General features: G+C 31.3%; 1 protein-coding gene across 2 annotated transcripts in view; it reads left to right on the forward strand.

The window, feature by feature from the left end:
* LOC132724249 (neurogenic locus notch homolog protein 2-like) overlaps positions 1 to 18,165 on the forward strand; it is a 33,011-nt gene extending 14,846 nt beyond the window's left edge. For both annotated transcript variants that reach the window (XM_060709081.1, XM_060709080.1), the window contains 21 exons: positions 395 to 508; positions 4,606 to 4,719; positions 5,145 to 5,258; positions 5,660 to 5,751; positions 5,965 to 6,159; positions 6,593 to 6,658; positions 6,939 to 7,047; positions 8,428 to 8,544; positions 9,600 to 9,678; positions 10,344 to 10,467; positions 10,708 to 10,751; positions 11,306 to 11,426; positions 12,106 to 12,209; positions 13,139 to 13,241; positions 13,521 to 13,671; positions 13,803 to 13,872; positions 14,141 to 14,207; positions 14,470 to 14,555; positions 14,928 to 15,054; positions 16,546 to 16,587; positions 18,093 to 18,165. In XM_060709081.1, the coding sequence (XP_060565064.1) occupies positions 395 to 508; positions 4,606 to 4,719; positions 5,145 to 5,258; positions 5,660 to 5,751; positions 5,965 to 6,159; positions 6,593 to 6,658; positions 6,939 to 7,047; positions 8,428 to 8,544; positions 9,600 to 9,678; positions 10,344 to 10,467; positions 10,708 to 10,751; positions 11,306 to 11,426; positions 12,106 to 12,209; positions 13,139 to 13,241; positions 13,521 to 13,671; positions 13,803 to 13,872; positions 14,141 to 14,207; positions 14,470 to 14,555; positions 14,928 to 15,054; positions 16,546 to 16,587; positions 18,093 to 18,164 (2,111 nt within the window). In that variant the 3' untranslated portion in view covers position 18,165. The remainder of the gene's footprint in view (positions 1 to 394; positions 509 to 4,605; positions 4,720 to 5,144; positions 5,259 to 5,659; positions 5,752 to 5,964; positions 6,160 to 6,592; positions 6,659 to 6,938; positions 7,048 to 8,427; positions 8,545 to 9,599; positions 9,679 to 10,343; positions 10,468 to 10,707; positions 10,752 to 11,305; positions 11,427 to 12,105; positions 12,210 to 13,138; positions 13,242 to 13,520; positions 13,672 to 13,802; positions 13,873 to 14,140; positions 14,208 to 14,469; positions 14,556 to 14,927; positions 15,055 to 16,545; positions 16,588 to 18,092) is intronic.
* The last annotated feature ends 4,141 nt before the right edge of the window (positions 18,166 to 22,306 follow it).

Consider the following 22,306-nt stretch of genomic DNA (forward strand, 5'->3'; position numbering starts at 1 on the left):
GGAATATGTAAGATACTATTTGTATCTTTTATATGTATAGTTAACTAGCGTAAACAGTACTTTAGTCTCTGATAAGATATACATAGTAATCAGAGAAATAAACATGTTAATTGTCCATATGTTTTGCTATAAAAGTTATGGTTAAAGCCAAGGGATACTGCATGCTATATTTCAAGGCGATTCAATGTGGTTTTGATGTACAGTCAGAGGGAACATAGTGTTGATTTTGTTTTATTTTAAATTTTCAGAGTTTTATTGCAGGATCTCCCCTCTAATCTTTTTTCTTTTATTTTACATTTTAATGTTTAAATGCTTATAGGAATCTCCCCTTTTCCAGACTTTTTCAATCATGAATAAACACAACAATAACAATGTTACATATCATTACAAACAGATATAAACGAATGTGAAAGTAACCAGTGTCAAAATGGAGCTATTTGTGTTGACGGTATTGACGACTATACATGCGACTGTGTCAATGGTTATAATGGAATATTTTGTCAGAACAGTAAGTATATGTAACATTAAAAAAGTGCCTGTAGCGATAATGATATCACTATGATACAAGTCATACAAAAACATTTCTCTAACTAATATTATATTTTTATATTCTTCGAGCAAATATCTGGTTCCTTAAATTCATATTTTTTCTTATGTGGAATTTCGGGCATTTGTTTGGTTACCTATATTGTTAATACGTTTCCTTAATAAAACACTGGTTACCTATACTAACACGTTTCTTTATTGAAACACTGGTTACCTATATAATTAATACGTTTTCTTAGTGAAACACTGCTTACCTATATTATGTATAGACCTTTTTACAATACGATTCTTCCATAGCAACCGATGTTGCATTTCGCACATGCGCATTCTGCGTAGGGCAAAAGCGCAATAAAATTGACCACAGTGTATGATACTTTAAGGCTTTAATTGTCGTGATTCCATGTTATATCAACCAGAAAACATGAAAGCGGTAAGTACTTCAAACGTCAATTGATATTTATAACAGATATAATAAATATGCAGGACTAATAATCCAAAGGTCAAATGGCGCATCCAAAAGACGTCTTTTTAAGGTACGAGTATCATTAGACGACTTTTTAATCCACAGTTTAAATTTAAACAGCAGGGTGTTAAAGTTTAAATTTTATTACCCCTGTATTACATAATATTACACAATGTGTATTGTACACTTTGTATAGGTTAGTGTTTAATAATATGTATTAACAAAAATAATTGGTCAAGCCTGCCGCAGGCAGGTGACCAATTATTTTTGTTAATGCGTATTATTAAACATTAACCTATTTAATGATCAACATTATTTTTTTACTGAAATGCCACAGAATTTATACCTTTATCTACAGTAAAAGACTATCATGTTTCTATAAAATATCTGAAAAAAAGCGAAGAAAACGATGCAATTAGGTAAAAACAATGGAGTTAATGAAATGTGTACATCCTTATAAAATAAATGTAAAATGTAAGAAAAATACGTTAGAAATTATTTATTGATACACATTCGTTATTACCTTCAAGTTATTCACTAACATTTAAATCCCTATTGATTTGCTCATTTCAAAAACAGTTCATATTTTTCTTTGTGTCAATTTAGGTTTACAGGTGGAGGGGGTCCATTTACAGCCAAAAATGTAATTCTTGTATTCTTAACATCAAGGATTGTTAATGCAGTTCATTCATATCAAGTTTAAGAAAATAATGTTTTGTTTACTTTTTCTAGAAAAAATAAAGTTTAAAACAGTCAGCAATTTATAACAGACATTTTTTAGAGTTAAAAGGATATAAAAAAGTTACTATGTAATCATTTGTCTCTGCGTGCCCCACATATATTATCTTTGTAATAAATTAATTGATTGTATCCTCACATTTAGAAACACCTGACCTCGCCTATTTTTTTTTACGTTGGCATTGTTTTGCTAACCTAGATATTTTACAATTCAGAGTGCAAACCACACCTCTAACTCCTCCCTAATATAATGCATTATTGAAATTTGTTAAGACTGGTTAGACGACAGATTAAGTAAATTTTATTTATTTAGTACACATTAACCAAAGTTAGACTAAGCAGAAATTTGAAAAATACTACAATGTAATTGGACAAAAAATAATGTTGATCATTAAGGATTGGCCAGGCGGTAAGTGTCAAACAGATTGACACGCGACCGTGGTTGTTTGTTTCCAGCCAGATATTGTATAAATATCATTCAAGCGGGACGTTTTAGAACCATGACATAATTAATCACGTACAATTATGAAAATCGTTATTTAAGTAACTTTTATTCATCAATGTTTATTGATTTGTGAAGTGACAATGAGTGTGATTTGCATTAAAAATATTAACATGTGTTACGAGGAACCGGATAAAATGAGTGTTATTTCACTTTCCTTAAGGATTTCGAAAAAAGAAATTAACTATTTAAAAAATATTTATGTGACTTAATAATTATCTGTTTTGCACAGTCAATTAAAGGATAGAATCAGGTGAACTGAACACTAGCAATGCATTATCACCGGGCCTGTTCTGACTATTTTCAGAAAGCTAATTAACCTCGATTTCATATGTTATAAAATTTCTTTTAACTTTTTTATGAACTATTTCAACAACAATTTAGTTGACTCCCATTTGAATAAAAGAAATAATTCCACATTTTCTGAAAAAAAATCTTAGTGTCAGGTCCGTGACCGTAAGCGGGCCCACTGTAAGGGGGGATTCTTAAACAATTTCCTTTTCCATGCCTTTTTATGGCAATCTTGGCAACAAAGCTATAAAGGAATCTTTTGTATTTTTGTTTAAAGCTATTTTATATAATTTTCTACCATTTACCTTAAACTAACTCGGAAATGTCTATGAACTTCTTCTATATTTCTATCTTAGACTATGCTTTTTTGCCCTACACAGATTGCGCATGTGCGGGGAAATACTATATCCGGTCGATTTTTCATAGCATCGGACCGCGTCGTAAAAAGGTCTATACGTTTCCTTAGTGAAACACTGGTTACCTATATTATTAAAACAGGTCTTTAGTGAAACACTGTGTCGTATGGTCCTTTTTCAAATGTAGGAATGGTCTGTTTATGCCTGTAAGGACATAAACATACGCCTTGATAAATAAATAAATAAACAAGACAACAATTTCTGGCGCAAACCAATAGAAATATTTATATTCAAGTGCATAAATACAGATCAGAAATACATAAACGATCAATGGAAATATGCATGATAATGAAACTTAATGAATAACAACAATTACCTGTAAGGACATAAACATACGCCTTCATAAATAAATAAATAAACAAGACAACAATTTCTGGCGCAAACCAATAGAAATATTTATATTCAAGTGCGCATGCGTGAGGTGGATTTTCCGGGAAGTTTGTAAAAACTGAGGCCCGGCATGCAAATTATGTCAAAATGAAATATGAGAAATTAGTTGTTATAATGAGATGATGAAATGGAATGATATAAGAATGATATGGGATAATGGATTGTATATCGGACTGTAAACAGACAAATACAAGAGATATATATACAAATACAAGGACAAAATGATACATAAAAACGATATTCAAAAACACGAATATCGACCACATGACAACTGGTTATATATATTGATAAGTTTCCTAAGTGAAACACTGGTTACCAATATTATTAATACGTTTTCGTCGTGAAACACTGGTTACCTGTACTATAAATACGTTTCCTAAGTGAAACACTGGTTGCCTATATCATTAATACGTTTTCGTCGTGAAACACTGGTTACCTGTACTATAAATACGTTTCCTTAGTGAAACCCTTGTCACCTATATTATTTATACGTTTTCTTAGTGAAACACGTGTTACCTATATTATTATAACGTTTCCTTAGCGAAACACAGGTTACCTATTTCATTAAAACGTTTTCTTAGTGAAACACTGGTTACCTATATCATTAATACGTTTCCTTATTAAAACACTTGTTACCTTTATTATTAATACGTTTCTTTAGTGAAACATTGGTTACCTATATTAATACGTATCCTTAGTGAAATATTGGTTACCTATATCAATACGTTTTCTTAGCCTATATAATTTATACGTTTCCTTAGTGAAACATTGGTTGCCTATATTATTAATACGTTCTCGTCGTGAAACACTGGTTACCTGTACTATAAATACATTTCCTTAGTGAAACCCTTGTTACCTATATTATTTATACGTTTTCTTAGTGAAACACGTGCTGCCTATATTATTATAACGTTTCTTTAGTGAAACACTGGTTACCTATATTAATACGTTTCCTTAGTGAAACACTGGTTACCTATTTCATTAATACGTTTCCTTATTGAAACACTCGTTACCTTTATTATTAATACGTTTCTTTAGTGAAATATTGGTTACCTATATCAAAACGTTTTCTTAACCTATATAATTTATACGTTTCTTTAGTGAAACATTGGTTACCTATGTTCATATTCTATGAAGATAATGATCATTTATTAACTTGTGCACAGCTGAAGGTTCAGAGTGAAGGAACTAACATACTATTTGTCAAAAAGATAACTTATTGAATATATTTATGGTAATTATTTTTATTATATATATAGACATAAATGAATGTCTTGGTCATGCGTGTGAGAATGGCGCTACATGTGTTGACGGGATTAATCAATATACATGCACGTGTGTTGCCGGATATACGGGGGAATTTTGTGCGACAAGTAAGTAAACGTTTTCTCACCAAGACATTAAAAATCTAAGTGACTATTATTCATCTAAAAGAAAACAAAAACAGGACTTAAAATTACAATTTTGCTGCAGTTTATCGATACACTTATTTTGACACACTTTTTAGGAAGTGCTTAATGTTGCTGTTTTTGTTGTTGTTAAAAAAATTCTTGATATTTCAGCTAATTGAAAGTACAAGGTTATTCTGAGGGATTTCCTTTTTTCCAGAAATTCATATACTTTGCGATTGAGCGTTTAGTTAAGTGATGTTTGTTATTCTTATTGTGTTTAGATATCGATGAATGTGCCTCTCACAGTTGTCAAAATAGTGCTATATAGATTTTATATAGATGATTTTTTAAATATTATGACTGTGTTTAAAATCTATTAAATTTGAAATTACATTTTGGCTGTTTAGTTAAAATTGAGGATGTGGCGGTATGCACCAGAGACACTGACAACAGAGGCACAATTTGGGAAAATACACCTGTTGGTTTAGTAGTGAACAATTCTTGTGGCGAAGATTTTATAGGTAAAACTATAACTACCGTGGTAAGAATTATCAAGAAGTTAAATTTAGAAAATCTTATAACATATATTTTGATTCCTTATAATCAAAATGAAAATTTATGAGTGATATTTTGTTTATTTTGTTTAGAACATTATTCTTTTATAATTGAAACATGCAGTGACGGTTACCGCACAACTCCCGTGTTTAATAATTGAAAATACATTATTGATTTGAAAAATAGAATTAATATAAAAATTTAAGGTATTTATCTAACACATTATGCCAATCAAAATGACATAAAAGAAATAACAAAGATAATATTAAACATAATAACATGAAATCACTGTTAATTTCTATGTGTCCATGTGTCATATAAAAGTTACACATAAAGCAATAATGATAATCATTTACATCATTTCTAGGACATATTACTAGAGCATGTTCTTCTGATGGAATATGGCAATTACCTGTGTATAACTGCATACGAGATTCCGTACAAAATATCAGGAATGTCGTGAGTAATCTGTCAAATTTGTTTATAAAACATTAATATCAGGCCATATAATGTTACTTTTTTCGTCATGAACTCCGGACTATCTGGACATTTGCCTAACTTTCAACAATTGTTTAGAAAATGATGTAATTCCTTTCTTTGGCTAGTAATGTAGTTGTTCAAAATCTAAATATTTTTGCTATGTTATATAATTTTATGTTACTCGTTACAAAGGTTGATGCACTGAGTAATACTTCAGAGCCGGAAAATTTTAATACTGTTTTGGCTGACATAGTGAGCGCAACAGTCCAAAGAGAAAATGCAACTGAGAAGTTAACTAATGGAGAAATGAAACTGCTTACAACGTCATTGAAAACAATTGCGACTGTACTGCCACCTCAGTTAGTGATTAATGAATCGATTTTAGATGTAAGTCCCATAATCTCAACAACTCCTTTTTCATGTAAAATGATATAAGAAAGAAATGTTTTGCTTAAGATTTAAATTTGAAACTATAAAATTTATAACAGCATGGCTCCAGATTCATGCTAATTTTCATGAAAATTTATAGAATGTATTTAAAAGCAAAATATTGTGTACTGAACAAAGAGAGTAATTTACACATTGCAAACAACATTTATAATCTACATAAATGACCGAAATGAGCACAAAATAAGGTGATAAATACTGCAAAATTGGTACATTTTTTAAGTTAAACGACTACACGTTCAATCTTTTAAAACATAAAATTATACGTTTAATCAATTTTCGTATGGTCGAATAACATTGCAAAGTAGCTTTGATAACACTCGTATGTGAAATAACTCTTTTTGCATGTTTTTGTTTTGTTTTGTTCTTTCAGAGTTTCTTTGAATCTGTGGGTAATATCATTGACAACAATAACAGTGACACCTGGCGATCAGAACAGGTACCTCTGGCTCTATTATCTTTATCTTCTTTAGATGTGTCGAGACTATAATGCAGTATTATTCTTTTGCTATGAAAAAGTTGTTCTACAAAAAGCCATAAACTCACTCATGATGATTGTTTTCCTCTAAACCTTGCGATACAAAACGTAACTATTCATATCTATGAAAGTAGTCTACATTGAAAGAAGGCAAAGTTTACAAACATTTTGTTATTTTTCTAAGTTTCATAGTAAAAAAACAAAATATGTTGTACATATTTATAGGACAATCTTGTTTTAGGAGAGTACAAGTGCAGTTCAGTTAGTGTCAGCTGTAGATCAAATTGCTGAAACACTCAGTGAAAATTTGCAACCTGGCGAGAAACGAAATATAAGAAATGCGAATATCGGTATGTATCTTACTGACTTCAGCTTAATTGATTTACCCTTGTCAGGACAACAAATGTTCGTGAAACATCGTGATATTTTGTTTTTATTGCAGGTTATAAGAATTTTAAACTGGCTGCCTGTACAAACCAGAATGTCTACCTCGAGGATTTTAGTTTTTCAGCGGTAGCGAGGCTCTGCCGAGTTTCCTCTTAACACTTATCCGAGAGCCAGATATTCTCTTCTGTAACTATAGCCGAGGTTTGATTCCATTTTCTTGCATACAAGTCGTAAATCATAATTTGGAAAGAAATTACGAAAACAAACATTTTCATATGGCACTTTTATCATATAGTAGCGTGTAGATTCTTACAGCTTTTTTCAAAATGGAAAAATAAGTACACAATTCATTCGTTAATAACGTCTTTTCGTACACGCGACTTGTCTTACATGTGTGAATAAAACAGTTTTTTTCTAGCTCTTTGTTAAACAGTAGATGACCTCGTCAACAATGTCGGAAATTTAAAGGATGATTTATTTTTTTTACAACATAAATAATTAATATCACTTATAACATATTTAAGGCTTTTAAAACCTAAGTTCTTTAACAGTTGTTAATTTCACTAATGGAATTATCATTAATGTAGAAAACAAGACTGGGTGAAACAAAAAAAGTGCATGCATTTGGTTCAAAATAAATAAGTACGCTCCGAGTTTCATTCAGCCAAGCCACATTGTGGTTAGAGCGTTCTTTTCCGACTTGTTAGAGACGTCTGAACACGCCAGTACTATTTATTTCTTTCTCAAGCTAGGTTCAGGGAATCAGTAAATGAAATATTAGAAGATACTGCGACAATTTTAGTGCATATACTCGGGCCATTAAAAACCAGTCCGTTAGACGGTCCGTGTTTCTTTTAAAAGAGCCGCACAGTGATAAGCCGGTCTTGTTTGGTTTGTTAGAGCCTCCAGGACTCGCCGGTATAATATATTTCTGGCTCGTGCTCGACTCAGGGACTCGCTGGATAAGACAAGAAGGTACAGGTAGACTAAATGAAACACAACGAGTGTGTGTCTTAAGGCCGAGCGATAATCTGTCAGACAGTCTTTCTTTCTTTTGGTCAAACTGTATAGTTCTGAGACCGGTTTGTGTTCTTCAATTTGTCCCAGCACGTTTGTATATAATGTATTCATAGCTCAAGCTCAACTCAGGGACTCGGAGAAAAAGAAAACAAGAAGATGCCGCTGTACTGACTGAACCTATTAAAACATATGTTAGAAATACACATACCGGGTACAATGGTAAACAAGGTTATTGCTTTTTGATTGGACCATGCATAAGAAAATAAACAAGAAAATAGATACAATTTATTAGAAAAATATTGATCAATAACGACTTTTTTCAGCGCTCCAGGCGCAAACATTAGCAGAAAGCAAGATTGTGTATCCGGACGAAAACATGGACATTGAATGGCTTAACACAATTAGCAGCAAAATAGAATTGCAGCCACAAGCGTTTAATGGTAATAAATTAAAATTAGAATTACTTTGTATATCTTGAAATTCGTATCTTGTGACACAATATACTTTGTGTGTCATAATTAACATATTTAACTATTGAATATTTTGTTTATACTCGTATAATGTTAGTTTTATATATTTCAAATTTTTAGTTTTATGTTCAAGAATGTCACCGTATCAAATGATTAGATACATGTCTTATTGTACTTGGATAGATGCATTTTGGATTTCAAGAAACAATATTTAACAAACTAACATACTTTTCATACAGGCTGAGTAAAGCATGTAAAGCATATTATTTGACAAACAATATCTTTAATGTCATATTCTGGTTAATACTTGAATGTTTACGAGCTTTGATACATATTCTAAGTATTCAGAATATAAATGTACGAGGTATGATCAAAATGTTCTCGGCCCGATATACTTCTAGCCACATTACTAACATTAACACACAATTCGTCGATACCGATAACTTATTGAAGATTACTGACCGAGTTACACGCAGTTTTACACAGATTAAGTAATATAAAACACACTTTGATCAGTAGAGGGGTGTGTCATTTAGACCAAATGGAGAAAGCTGAAATCAGAGCCGTCATTGCCACCAACGATGAAACTGCCGAATTTGTGCACGATCTGGTCATGAGGGACAGAAGGCGTGATCTGCGAAGCATTGCTAGGGAAGTGGCTATGAGTTTTAGTTTAGTTCAGGAAGTTTTGGAAGGAAGGTGTCATGGAGGCGGTCAATGAGTTCTTTGAGGACCAAAATATAGAGTTCTATTTTAAAGGGTTAAACAAGTTGGAGCACATGTGGGCAAAGTGCATTAATGTAGAGGGCGATTTTATTGAAAAGTAAGACCATTAGTTGGGTCCTCTGACTACAAGAAGTACATCGGGCCAAGAACTTTTTGATCAATCCTCGTAGAAAATGTCCTTTCGCATAAATCGTCTTGTGAGGGTTGCGTTCATTGAACGCCGCATATCCTTGTTGATCTTGTTTATCATATTTCAAATTAATGATGCCCTTGTTCTAACCATTATGACGTACATGTAGATGTAACAGATCAAGTCATTGCTACAGCAGTTGTATACCGGAACCTTAGTGGCATTCTACCAAATACATATTCTAAAAAGTACGTGTAAATATTAATGTTTCAATATTTTGAATTTATTCGTCTATCATTCTTTTTTAACAAAATTATAATAATATTATAATTATAATAATTACTAATAGCCATGCTTAATCCAATCAAAACCTTTGTAGCCTTTATGTGTTTATACAATTAAATATTCAAAGATATACTTTGCTCAAATTTGATATTAGAAAATATTGACAATGGATACACAGTCTTATTATAAATATACAATAAACATGTTTTGTATTGATACAAAGTAGATGTGTTATGTTTTAAACTCTTTACACTATAGGTGGTCATAATAAGAATATAGTGCCATTAAAAAGCTGACAGTATTTTAAAGAAAAGACCAATATTTCTTGACCTGTAATAGGGAACGCAGCTTCCCATTCATAGTTTATTCATTCTTTTATCCAAAGTAGACATATTCAATAAGAATTTCATAAATTTTAATAAATTTCTATGATAGAAATATTTCACTAAAGGATAAGCATAGTATATCTTTAAGAGTGTACGAAAGTATGAAAAATAATCATGTATTTGATATCAGATATTATAGAAATTAAAGAAATTGACTTTCCTGTAGAATGTGATAGATAGTAAGATATATTTTATAATAATATATAATATGCTTTATATTAATATTATACACACATATATAGTGCAGGTAAAGGTTCGTCAGAGAAAAACAGAATAAATGGAGCAATACTTGCAATGACGATACCGTCTGAATATTCAGCAAGGCAGTTAAATCCTCCGATTTCCATTACATTTGAGCATTTTGATGTGAGTTATACCTGACAAAATGCATGTGTATAGTACTATTCAAAGCGGCAAAACGTGGCATATCTAGTCTTTCATTTTTAATGGTTTAATTAAAAATATTTCAGACATAATTGAATAAACGATTTTAGTAATCCTTTTAAAGATTTTCTCATAAGAAATAAACTTTTTGGATTACAAATAATCTTGTTAAAAATGTATTCCTCAGTGATACATTTATGCCATGTCTTAATCATATTTCAGAAGACGCTATCATCTCCAATATGCGTTTATTGGCAAAAGGAAAGGTATTATATTGTAAAAAGTAAATTCAATAAGCTAACTAGCTATATAATAATCTATATTTTGTTCTAACCACCGGAAAGCTTGATATGTATCAGACGACTGACGTGTGCGTCTCTAAATTATGTACAATTAACAGAAACATTTTATCTATTAAATGTAAATATACGGAAAAATAGTGGCATAAGTAAAATAGTGGCATTTATTCCAATGAATAAATTGTACATTAAATGTTTTGATAAAAAGTAATAGCAAGAGCATTCGATTGTCTGTGAAGTCATTTTATCAAACTAAGAAAAACTAAGAACATTTCAAAATAAGTTTGTTTGTTTCTGTTTTTCTTCTTCTTCATTTTTAAATACCGCTTAAACATTTTATTGAATTTAACAGTTGACTGATACTTAACTGATTAAAACTCTAATATCTTGTAAGTCCGAATTTAAAAATTCGTTTATTTTTAGTAATTCAGTGTTTTTATTTAAATACATGTATAAACTCATTAAGCTGTATATCGCTGACACTTGATTTGTACATAATTATGTAAGATTATATTTATCAGTGAATCCCAGGGTATATGGTCAGACGATGGATGTGAGCTTATTTCAACTAGCAATGACGTCACAGTTTGTGAATGTGAACATCTGACAAATTTTGCTGTATTGATGAGCCCTATCAAACAGGTAGAGTGTTTCTATTTACAATAAATTTGTAAGAAATAACGCAATGCGCTTCTGAGAGTCGCTTAATACCTAAACTGGGACTAAAAGTTACAAAATTTTCAAATGTAATCCCTGGAATATTTTTTCTAGAACTGTTTTACTATGAAATGTTAAAATCAGGATTTAATTTATGTCTTGTTTTCGTATTTAATAAAGAAAAGGCTATGATTAGGTTTGGAGAAAAAAATAACTAGAATTAAGGCTTAAATCAATATCTTCAAGTTTCCACATTTCACTATTATTACTTTGTTTATTCGATTTTATTTTAGCGTGTTTGTGTTGGAAGTTATAAACGTATTGAAATATGCTTGAATCCTCTCATGGAACCAACCAATACCAGACAATAAGTTTTACGTTTCTTGCTCATGGAAACAATGGCTTGTCCTGACTGGGTTTGAACCCAAGCGACCTGCAAACATCAGATTACTAATTAACCACACTATCACTTCGCCACTGTATTTCATAGTTGGTGCCTTTTTACCTTTTCAAACTCTGATTTTTGCAGCTATTTTCATAGATAAGATATAAACGTTTAAATGTCTTTCGTTAATATAATTTGGTCAAAATAACTCGTATATTGCCTGGACAAAACCTGGACAGAATCTAGAAAAAAGTAAACGGAATAAATAAACTATTTCAGACTGAAGAATCGGCTTGGGATCTTCGCATAATTTCAATGGTCTGTCTATCTTTATCTACACTTTGTTTGGTTGCAACCATCGTTCTACACTTTACCTTCTGGAAGTAAGTTTACGTAAGAAATAATATATCCCAAACAGTGATTTTATCGCTCAATAACATCACTGTTTGGAGTTCGGATGCGAGGAATTATATCACGAGGGCGTAGCCCGAGTGATATAATTAAGGTCGTCCGAACGACAGTGATGTTATCAATCGATCAAATCATCAAATCACGGATTTGGATATATTATTTCGATTCTAACACGATACCAACACATTAATGCTGCCGTACCTGATATTAACATAAATTGCGCCTGATTTGTTTCCGTACTTAGCGCGTCACATTTTAGTGGTTACGTCACGTGCATAATGATTACGCCACCTGTCTAAATATAGAACGCCAAACTGTGGTTACACACACTTTCGGTTCTTCTATGTTCAATGGGGTCATGTTAGAATTAGAAATAACATTGATGCCACTATAACAAAAACATTATATAGAATTGTTAAGTTACAAAAGGCATTGCCAACAGATGAGCCACTTAAGTTTTTAACAATTTGCAATACATGTTCCATTATTTTACTGTCGTTCGGAATAGATGTTTATTTTAAAAATATACCTAAACTCTCCTAATTTGACAAATGATTGAATTACGAAAAATAACAATTATTCAGCACTTTACCATGTTAAACATGTATAAACATCAATATAATAATTCATAAATTAATAAAAAAAAACCCAAATATTCAGCACATAAAAATTATACTATATCTCAGCTTTGCTGATGTATCGTATTGCTAAAAGTTGACTAGTTTAATGTACTACATTAAGCAAGTAAACATTAATTATAAGTATATTATTTTAATTTGTATCATTTTATGATAAAAGGAAGTATTGACGACACGATTGTGACAATTTTATATAATATGATGTAACAGACATTTTAATATACAACCGTTTATTCTGCTAAATAATAAAAACTTGTTTGTAGGCGGTTAAGAAGCCAGAGAACAACTGTGATGATACACTTATGTGTATGTTTAATTGTGGCCTACCTTGTATTTCTAATTGGTATCAACAAAACAGAACATCAAGTAGGTTTCATTTCATTATATTCCTGATTAATACAAAATATGAAATATGTACATTCGTGGTAATAAAATTTGAAAATAGCGAAGGGGTTAATAAGATTGAAAAAAGTTTGTATTTGATAATGAAATATAACCAATATAAAACTTAAGTTAACATTCATTCGATTTGTCTTCTAGCGTTATAATAGTGAATGGCTTATGACTGGTACATGGTTGATTGTTATGGTTTGTTTTTTAAATCGGCATTATAGTTGTTAAAATGATTAATTTTCTGTATTTCAGAAACTTTGTACGGCTATAGCGGTATTTTTGCATTACATTTTTCTGGTAGTCTTTGGTATAATGTTTCTACAAGGACTCCAAATTGTCATAGCAGTACAATACGTCTTCAAGACAAGGTTGAATTTGAAAATTCTTCTGGTCATGGCATGGAGTAGGTTTAAATTTTCTGTCTTTTAAATATTAATGTGTGTATGTGTTATTTGAACTGAAAACATTTTATTTAATTTTTAACTTGATCAGAACGAACAAGAACATTGAGAAGAATGATTTTCTATCTTTCAGGTTTACCAGCTTTTATTGTTGGCATTTCAATTGCTTTGTCAAAGCTTAAAGGCTACGGGAACAAGAAGTTGTAAGCAAAATTAATGTTCTTGTCATATTGTTTCAATTAAGCAACATTGATACATTTTATTGCCAGCAAAAGCTTTTTTTCTGTTGAAATATTTGACTTGATGTTGTTCTCATATATTGCATTTTCTGGCCAATGATTTTTAATGTATGTCTTTCTCCATTTCCTTGTAGCTTTAGAGGATATAATTTTACATAAGAATGCATCTTATTCATCTATTGATAACTGCCATATTTTTATACTTTAGGTAGTCTTTTTTCGACCATTTTAGATGCTGGTTAACGTCAGATAATTGGTTGATCTGGTCATTTGTGGGTCCAGCAATTGCTGTCATCTCTGTAAGAATTCTTTACACGTGTTTTTTATTCCTTTACTTTGTAAAACCGAAAAATAGTAATGTTTAAAAGAAAATTTATAAAGATGAATGCGTTTTACAATTATAATGTATGTAAACATGATTTTCCACCTCGATGCATTATGTATATGTTGTTAAAATATATAAGATTGAATGTGGCATTTTTATTTTGTTTGTTTTATTTCTCACCGTAAAGATAATTAACAAATAATTAAAAATAATAAACTAAATATTTATTGTTTAAGTTCAATGCAATATGTCTATGTCTGGTTATACGTGCTATATTTCGTACAAGAGCCATGCAGACAAAACCTGTTGGGAAACGAGTAAAGTAAGTATGTTACTTTGGGTTTGTTTGTTTGTTGCTGTTTTGTTGTGTTGTTTTATGTTCATTGAACTTCTTGAATCATGTAATTTTATCAAATCTAAATTGTTTGTTGTTGATGTTGTTGTTGTTGTTGTTTTATGCTTATAAGGTTAAGCACATTTCTGATAGTAAAATACAGTTTATATTAATACATTGATATACAGTCATATTGACATTTCGTTAAATATATTAATTTGATTTTTTCTGTAAGGCATTAAATTCAATAAAAAATATAGAGATATTAAAAACACAGTTGTCAATTCTTCCTTAGAATCCTAGAGCCTTTACGTACTTGTTTAATTTAAGAGTTATTAAATGTATAATAATCGTGTTTAGAACAAGCATTTGGGCACTATGCGTATTGCTTCCACTCCTTGGTATTACCTGGATCGTCGAGGTGTTTTACATTGATGGTAACTCGGAATTCCTTCAGTACATATTTGCAATTTTAAATGGACTACAGGTAGGATTTGACGTTTTTTACAAATGATAAATAGATACGTCTTACACCTTATAAGACAAATTTCGTTAAAGGTATTTTACAAAGGTTTGAGAAAGTACATTTCCCCTACATTTTTATCCAGTTTATGTTAACATATTTTCATAATCTAGGTAAATGTATGCAACATTGTCTACTGTTTGACACTTGCCACCTTGCTAATCAACATAATCGAAGGAAGTGTACAGTACCAATTGTTTAATATTTAGTAAAGTACATAAAATCTTATCTTAAATACAATTCTGTTTCGATTTTAATTACTGATGACAAAGTAGTGTAATGATGCTTCAAACAGGGGACAGAGGGGTGTTCCAAAATTAATGTTACTCATGTTCTATCTTGTGGAAATCGGGCTATATTAACTCAAAACTAATACATGTCGATAGCGTGATACCTGGAGAGTAGAATTGGTCAATATTTCGCTCACAATTGCACTAACTTGGTACTGTAAAACATTGTTTAGAAGCGTACTCGTTACACTCATACAAATATGGTTGGACAGAGAGCTTAATCGTGATTGAAATTAGGCCCCTATATCAAAGGTAGGTCTCTACTTCTTGGCTTAAAGCCGAATGATATTCATCGCGAGGTGTGTATTATGTATTGGGAGGGTCAAATATCGTATATGATTATTTGTAGGTGGATTGGTCGATTTAAATCGGGACATGGGTGTATTTTATCGAACCCAAACGAAATTAATGCTCTAATCAAATCTAGGCCACATAAACAGCACTGCGCCCTAGCATTGCTAAAAGAATACGAACCACGTGGAAGGTTTTGTATGTACTATTCTATGGTAATAAGGGCCCAGTCGTGCAAATTCCTGTGCCGAAAGGTAGAACTGTCTCAGGCAAGTACTATAGAGACGTTGTACTTCGCTATAAACGCCGCCGTCCACCAACAGGTTTGAAGTACCTCAGACTCTTGCATGACAATGCGCAAGCTCACAAGGCACGCATTTTTAACGGAGTTTTTAAAGGCGGAAAAGGTCACTGTCCTCCCCCATCCCGCTTTATCACCAGACCTAGCCCCCTGTGACTATTTCTTGTTCCACAAACTAAAATATTTCACCTGCCCTGAAAAAAAAATACAAATTAAGATATGCCTTGGGCTCTGTCATTTACCAGTATCTTATGAGTATACCCATTGAAGAGTACGAAAACTGTTTCAAAAAGGGGATTGATCGGCTGAAACATGCGTTAGGGTAGAGGGGGAGTACTTTGAGGTACAGGGAGAGTTAAAATGATCTTAACGACTTATATCAAAGAGAAAACACAAAGTAGCATTAATTTTGGAACACCCATCGTATGTATGCGCTTTTGGGTCATTAAATTGTTACTCCCGCAGAATACCCATGTGCAAAATATTACTTCGGTTTCTAAGGAAATGTTTTATAAATAAAGGTCTATAGTATTCAACATCGATCGTACAACCGTCTTATTTATTTTGTTTCAGGGATTTTTTATTTTCCTATTTCATTGTGCCCTTAATAGACAGGTAAGTATGTCAATAGATCACTATATTGCTCATGTATTTTAATGTAATATTGATAAAAACGTATACACGGGTTACATAGTATTAAAACTAATACTATTACTTATATATTTAAACTTTGCCTGGTTTTAGAATATGATGATAAAACAATTATGTGCTTTTTCGAGTAAGTATTTCAGTAATATAACATAGTAAAAGTGCATCATATCATTGTTTAGCCTTCTTCAGAACAGCGGCCCGTGAGCTATATATAGAGCGCAGTGACTTTTGTTGATTGGGAAACGTATCGTCCGCTTCACTAGCTTACATACAGACGGACCGGTAGATTATACTTGTAGTTATCGAGGGCTTATGTATCTTATCGACTTATACCTTAATTATTTATATCAAACGCTTTATCTTGAAACAACATATTTAAATTTGTAACCTTTATAAAAGCAAAGTTCGCTTAAGCGAAACAGCGGGTCACCGTTCTTGTTTTTATATGCCCAAAAAATTTTCGGGCATATTATGTTATAGCCCCTGGCGTCCGTCCTTCAGTTAGCAATTTGGTTTCCGAAGCATAACTTAAGTTCCATTTGGCCCACAGTGTTCAAACTTCATAGAATGATTGTCCATATTGGGTAGAAGACCTCTATTGATTTTGGGGTCACAAGGTCAAAGGTCAAGGTCACTTTTACCTTAAAATTGAAAACTGTTTCCGGAGCATAACTTAAGTTCCATTTGGCCCACAGTGTTCAAACTTCATAAGATGATTTTCCATATTGGGTAGAAGACCCATATTGATTTTGCGTCACAAGGTCAAATGTCAAGGTCACTATTACTTAGAAATTGAAAAAAGTTTCCGGAGCATAACTTTAGTTCCATTTGGCTCACAATATTCAAACTTCATAGGATGATTGTCCAAATTGGGTAGAAGACCACTATTGATTTTTGGGTCACGAGGTCAAAGGTCAAGGTCACTATTACCTCAAAAACTGAAAACAGTTTCCGGAATATTACTTAAGTTCCATTTGCCACACAGTGTTCAAACTTCATAGTATGAGTGTCCATATTGGGTAGAAGACCCCTTTTGATTTTGGGGTCACAAGGTCAAATGTAAAGGTCACTATTACATTAAAACTGAAAACAGTTTCTTGAGCATTACTTAATTTCCATTTGGCCTACAATATTCAAACTTCATAGGAGGATTGTTATTTGGAGGAGGTAATACTTTATTTAATTCCCATGTCTTACAAATGCTTCATTTTTACTAAAACAATCACTTTTATAATGTTCCGCCTAGCAGTGCTCTTATTTTATATACCCATGAATTTAGCCTTTAAGTATCCAATAAAGTCTACATTAGCTTGTTATTTGAACATTATTATATATTTTTATTAATCATTAATCACAGAAAATAATGAATCAACTATTCTGGGATGTAATGCATTATATAAAGTATTTTTATAACTCTGTATTAATGATGGTAATGAGATATATTTCATATAAATTCATTCTATTGAAAGGTTAAAAAGGCAATGGGAGAACAACGAATAAAAAAGGTATCTAAGAAATTCACGCAAGACGTGGTTGTATAAGGTAAGTTTGCCCTTCCGTACATTATTTCAGGCACTTACAGGTACCTGACTAGAACCGGCAACGTTCCGTCAGCTAGCTGGATAGTTTCCTTACGTGAAAGAATCCAAAGTCCCTGTCGGAATTCGAACCTACAGCGGCTAAGGTTGCTAAACTGTACCTTTTTGGATATACTGTTGATAATGTAATATTTCTTGCTTTACAAATATGTATAAATGCCCATGGAGCAGTAGATGAAAAATATACACAGAATATTTATAGTAGTATGAAATGCATACGTTCGAAAAGTTTTCAAATTTATTTACAGATGTTTCGAACTTCTTCTTCAGAAAAAGAATGGCAAACAAGATGTTTCGCTTCAAACAAAGAACGCCATAGTTTATCGTCTATTAGAAGGATAGTTTGCTTTTTTCTGAATTAGTATGTTTCTGCAACGTGGCCGTCCAGCCACTGCAAAAAAGGGACTCATTTGAACCTGGCTTGTGGGGTTTGCGTTCATTGAACGCTGCCTTTCCTTGTTGATAGTGTTTGGTATATTTTGTGGCTTTTGTTACTCTTATTTGATAACGGAAAATTTGAGACAATTCATGCAATAAACATTTAAGATCTTGTTTTTAACAAGAAACAATGAAATTGGTTGCATGTGATAACTGTTAATAGTAGATGTATAGATAAATGTCATGATTGATAATAAGTATTCGTTTCTTTAATAAAAATATTTATTTAAAACTTCTCTTTAGGCAAACCCATCTTAATTTTTTATCATATAATACTTTTATATGATTGTATCAAAAATATCTCAAGGAACAATGCCCTCCCTCAAAATGTTTCTCTATTTATGTGAAGCTTTGCAAAACTGGTCCTGAATACCGTATTGTTGTATTGTAAAAATAAACTATATAAACAGTTATTGTCTTTCAATTTTCCTTTTATTTCTACGATAACATCATAGAATAACTGTGATATTTAAGAAATATTTATGTTTGACTAACTTAAAATAGGTGATAATACACATGTATAAAATCACAGGCCTATATTATAACTGACGTTTGAAGAAAGCATTGTTGATTTAGATAAAGAAAATATTATTCAATTCTAAAACATCTTAGTTTTAAATGTTTACAAAGATTTAAGAGAATTATTGCCACTGAACTTTGTTAACTTTACATGTTAATTTGTTAATTAAAGAGAAATAGTGCCTTAAAGACAAAAAACAAATCATAAGTTATCAAAATCCTGCCTCTGGCTAACCAAATCAATCATTCTATATGTTCGTTATTGATTTAATAAGCATTAAAATATTTCAAATATTTATGTTAAGACAAGAGTCACATTCTAAGGTTTCATTCATACGTGAATTGTACAGTGCAAGGGCAAAAGAAAACAGGAGTACATATCTCTAAACATTATGTAAACATGCACGTATTTAAGAATTTAAGATTACATAAACAGTAGAAAGTAGATTCTTCTTGGGATGCATAATACTAAATAATAAAATAGAGAAATCACCAATTGTGTAATCACGGGCATTGAATCGAATTACCAATAGGCTGTTTCAGAAATCATGTGGGATAAGAATTTGGTCACTAACGGAGAAATTGGTAATTAATGGGAATTTATCCAGCAGCTAGGGTATCGACCACCGAAGTATGACCAGAAACGTGTGAAAATCGGCGTAAACAAACAGCCAAAACGATTAAACGGGTTGCTAAAAAAAGACTTATCTGAAACTATATCTTCATTTACAGGCTAACATTTTAAGTTAGATTTTCCTCTCATCAACCGAAAATTAATATGCGGTTTAAACAAAAATCAGTATCTGTTATTAAGATACGCAAACGACATTAAAAGATATTGAAGGATATCACTTTGAAGAAGTTTGTGCAATTTTAATGGAAACACCTTAACTATCGCCTCTGTAGAAAGGCAAATGGAGACTACGCATTGGATCACAAGAATGCAATAAACAAATAAACATAATTGCATGCTTTCCAAAAAAAAAAATTTTTAATGATTCAAAACATGTGCAAAAACGCATAGATAACAACATGTCGTTTTAAAGTAATGCCTGATACATAGTTTTACATCCTCTTCGTGTCCAAAAAACTCAATAAAGCGTAGAAAATAAATGTTTTACTGGTGACAGCTTCCCTCTTTGGTCTTTATACAACGTATCATGTTGAATCATCGCCTATTATACATCTATACGAGTAGATTTGTAAATAACTGTCATTACAACTTACTTCGACATAGATATACGAACTTATTATAGATATGTAAGTTATTTTAACAAATCATCTTCAAAAAGAGTAATTGCTAGAAGTGTCACATTTAAAACATTTGAATTAATTTTTAAAAGTCTCAAATAGAACTGGACAAACAGTTGCATTTGTTTTAACTTCACATGTATATTTTACACAGCCACATATAGCCTGCAAGCTGAAAGAAATGATGCGTCACAAACATACTCAGTTGCAAGTGTTAACTTGAATACAGGAAAATTTTGTTTACTATTTTAAAATTATTGGCATTTGGTATCAAAATTAACAGGAATGTATTGACTGCACGATGGTTTTACGTGTAATAGATTTTATATTATTATCAGAACTTTGATTACGTGTAAACAACTGAGGGAGTAAAAAAAGCTACAAAAAAAAAACACCAGAAAAACCACACAAAAAAAAACAGAAACCTACAGAATTAAGCTTTCTGTAAATGGCTTTGGATACTTTATTTTTAAACATTAACATAATATAATTCAAACCAAATTTCATACCACGTAGTTAGACAAATAAAACGTTAAATAGTCATAATTCAGCACTTCAGTTTTTCGTCTTACAATTAAAACGCCGTTACAATTCTGGCAATCATAGAATTTCAAGTAAACCATTGTGTGGTCAATACATTTCTACAAATTGTAATATCAAAATTGCCTTTATTTTGTTCCAGTAAGTATATATACAAAACTTCCAATTAAACAAATGCACACTTTTTGCAACTGAGTATTGATGAATTACAGAATGAACAGTCAGAATATTTTATGACATCATAAAAATCAAGTGAGAACAAGTTAATAAATTAAAGCTCATATCAATTATTAATACATAACACACATGCACAGAAGTACAATAAATAATATACTATGAAAATAGAAATAATACAAAATGGAGTTATCTTATCTTTCCTCAGCACAAAATGAAGAGTACATGTTTCTCAAGATATTCTGTATTTGGTTAATGGAAGGAAATAAACAAATAGTATTTTTTGTTGTGTTTTATCATCAGTAAACATATTAATGCAACCTAAAATATATCGGAACATGTCTTTAATTGGTAGAATTTGGATAATAATATCTTACTGAGTATGATATCTATGAAGTGCTAGCAGTGACAAAACAAACATAATGCAACAGTTTAAAAATATCGAGAATATGAGATCTCTCGAAAACAATGATATCAAATTCTAGCATTGAAAATTGCAGATTCACGGTGATGCACGCTAGGACTGACTTAACCAGTATTCAATCTTCAACCAACCATGTCAACACAATAATAAATTGGAATCAATGATCACAAAGGACCAGATAAATATAGCACATAAAGTGACTTTTTAGTCTGATTATACTCTGAACGATTCTCGGGCTTATTGATAGTTATATTATGATGTTGACTCTTCGTAATCACTTATCAGTCCTTGTTTCATTCAACTTACAGCGGCAATGTAAGGGTTCATAATACCATTTGCATTAATACGAGATATAATGTACCTAATCTTGTTGAAATTATAAAAGTAAAACATGACAAGATGTTTTATACAACTGCTCAACGTGAATTACACATCGTTATGTTACATATAATCAAACAAATTTCAAACATTATCAATTAATGACTAAAATTTTAACACTAAAAATTCCTTTTGCTTAAAACAGTAAGTTGATTGTTCAAAAGTGAAATAAGATGGGAAAACTCCTTTAAGGAAGTGAAGACTTGCAATTTGTACCATCTACCTGTATGACTCAATCTGAAATAGGTTTTTAACAAATATTAATTTTTCAATTTTACAAAACAAAACATTTAAATTGGCTATTAATAAGCGAAAGCTGAACGTACAAATTAAAACGCACATTAAAATAAGTTATTACAAA

Source organism: Ruditapes philippinarum, unplaced genomic scaffold (assembly GCF_026571515.1).
Source record: "Ruditapes philippinarum isolate M1 unplaced genomic scaffold, ASM2657151v2 ctg1525_1_1_1_1, whole genome shotgun sequence".
NCBI classification, from domain to species: domain Eukaryota; kingdom Metazoa; phylum Mollusca; class Bivalvia; order Venerida; family Veneridae; genus Ruditapes; species Ruditapes philippinarum.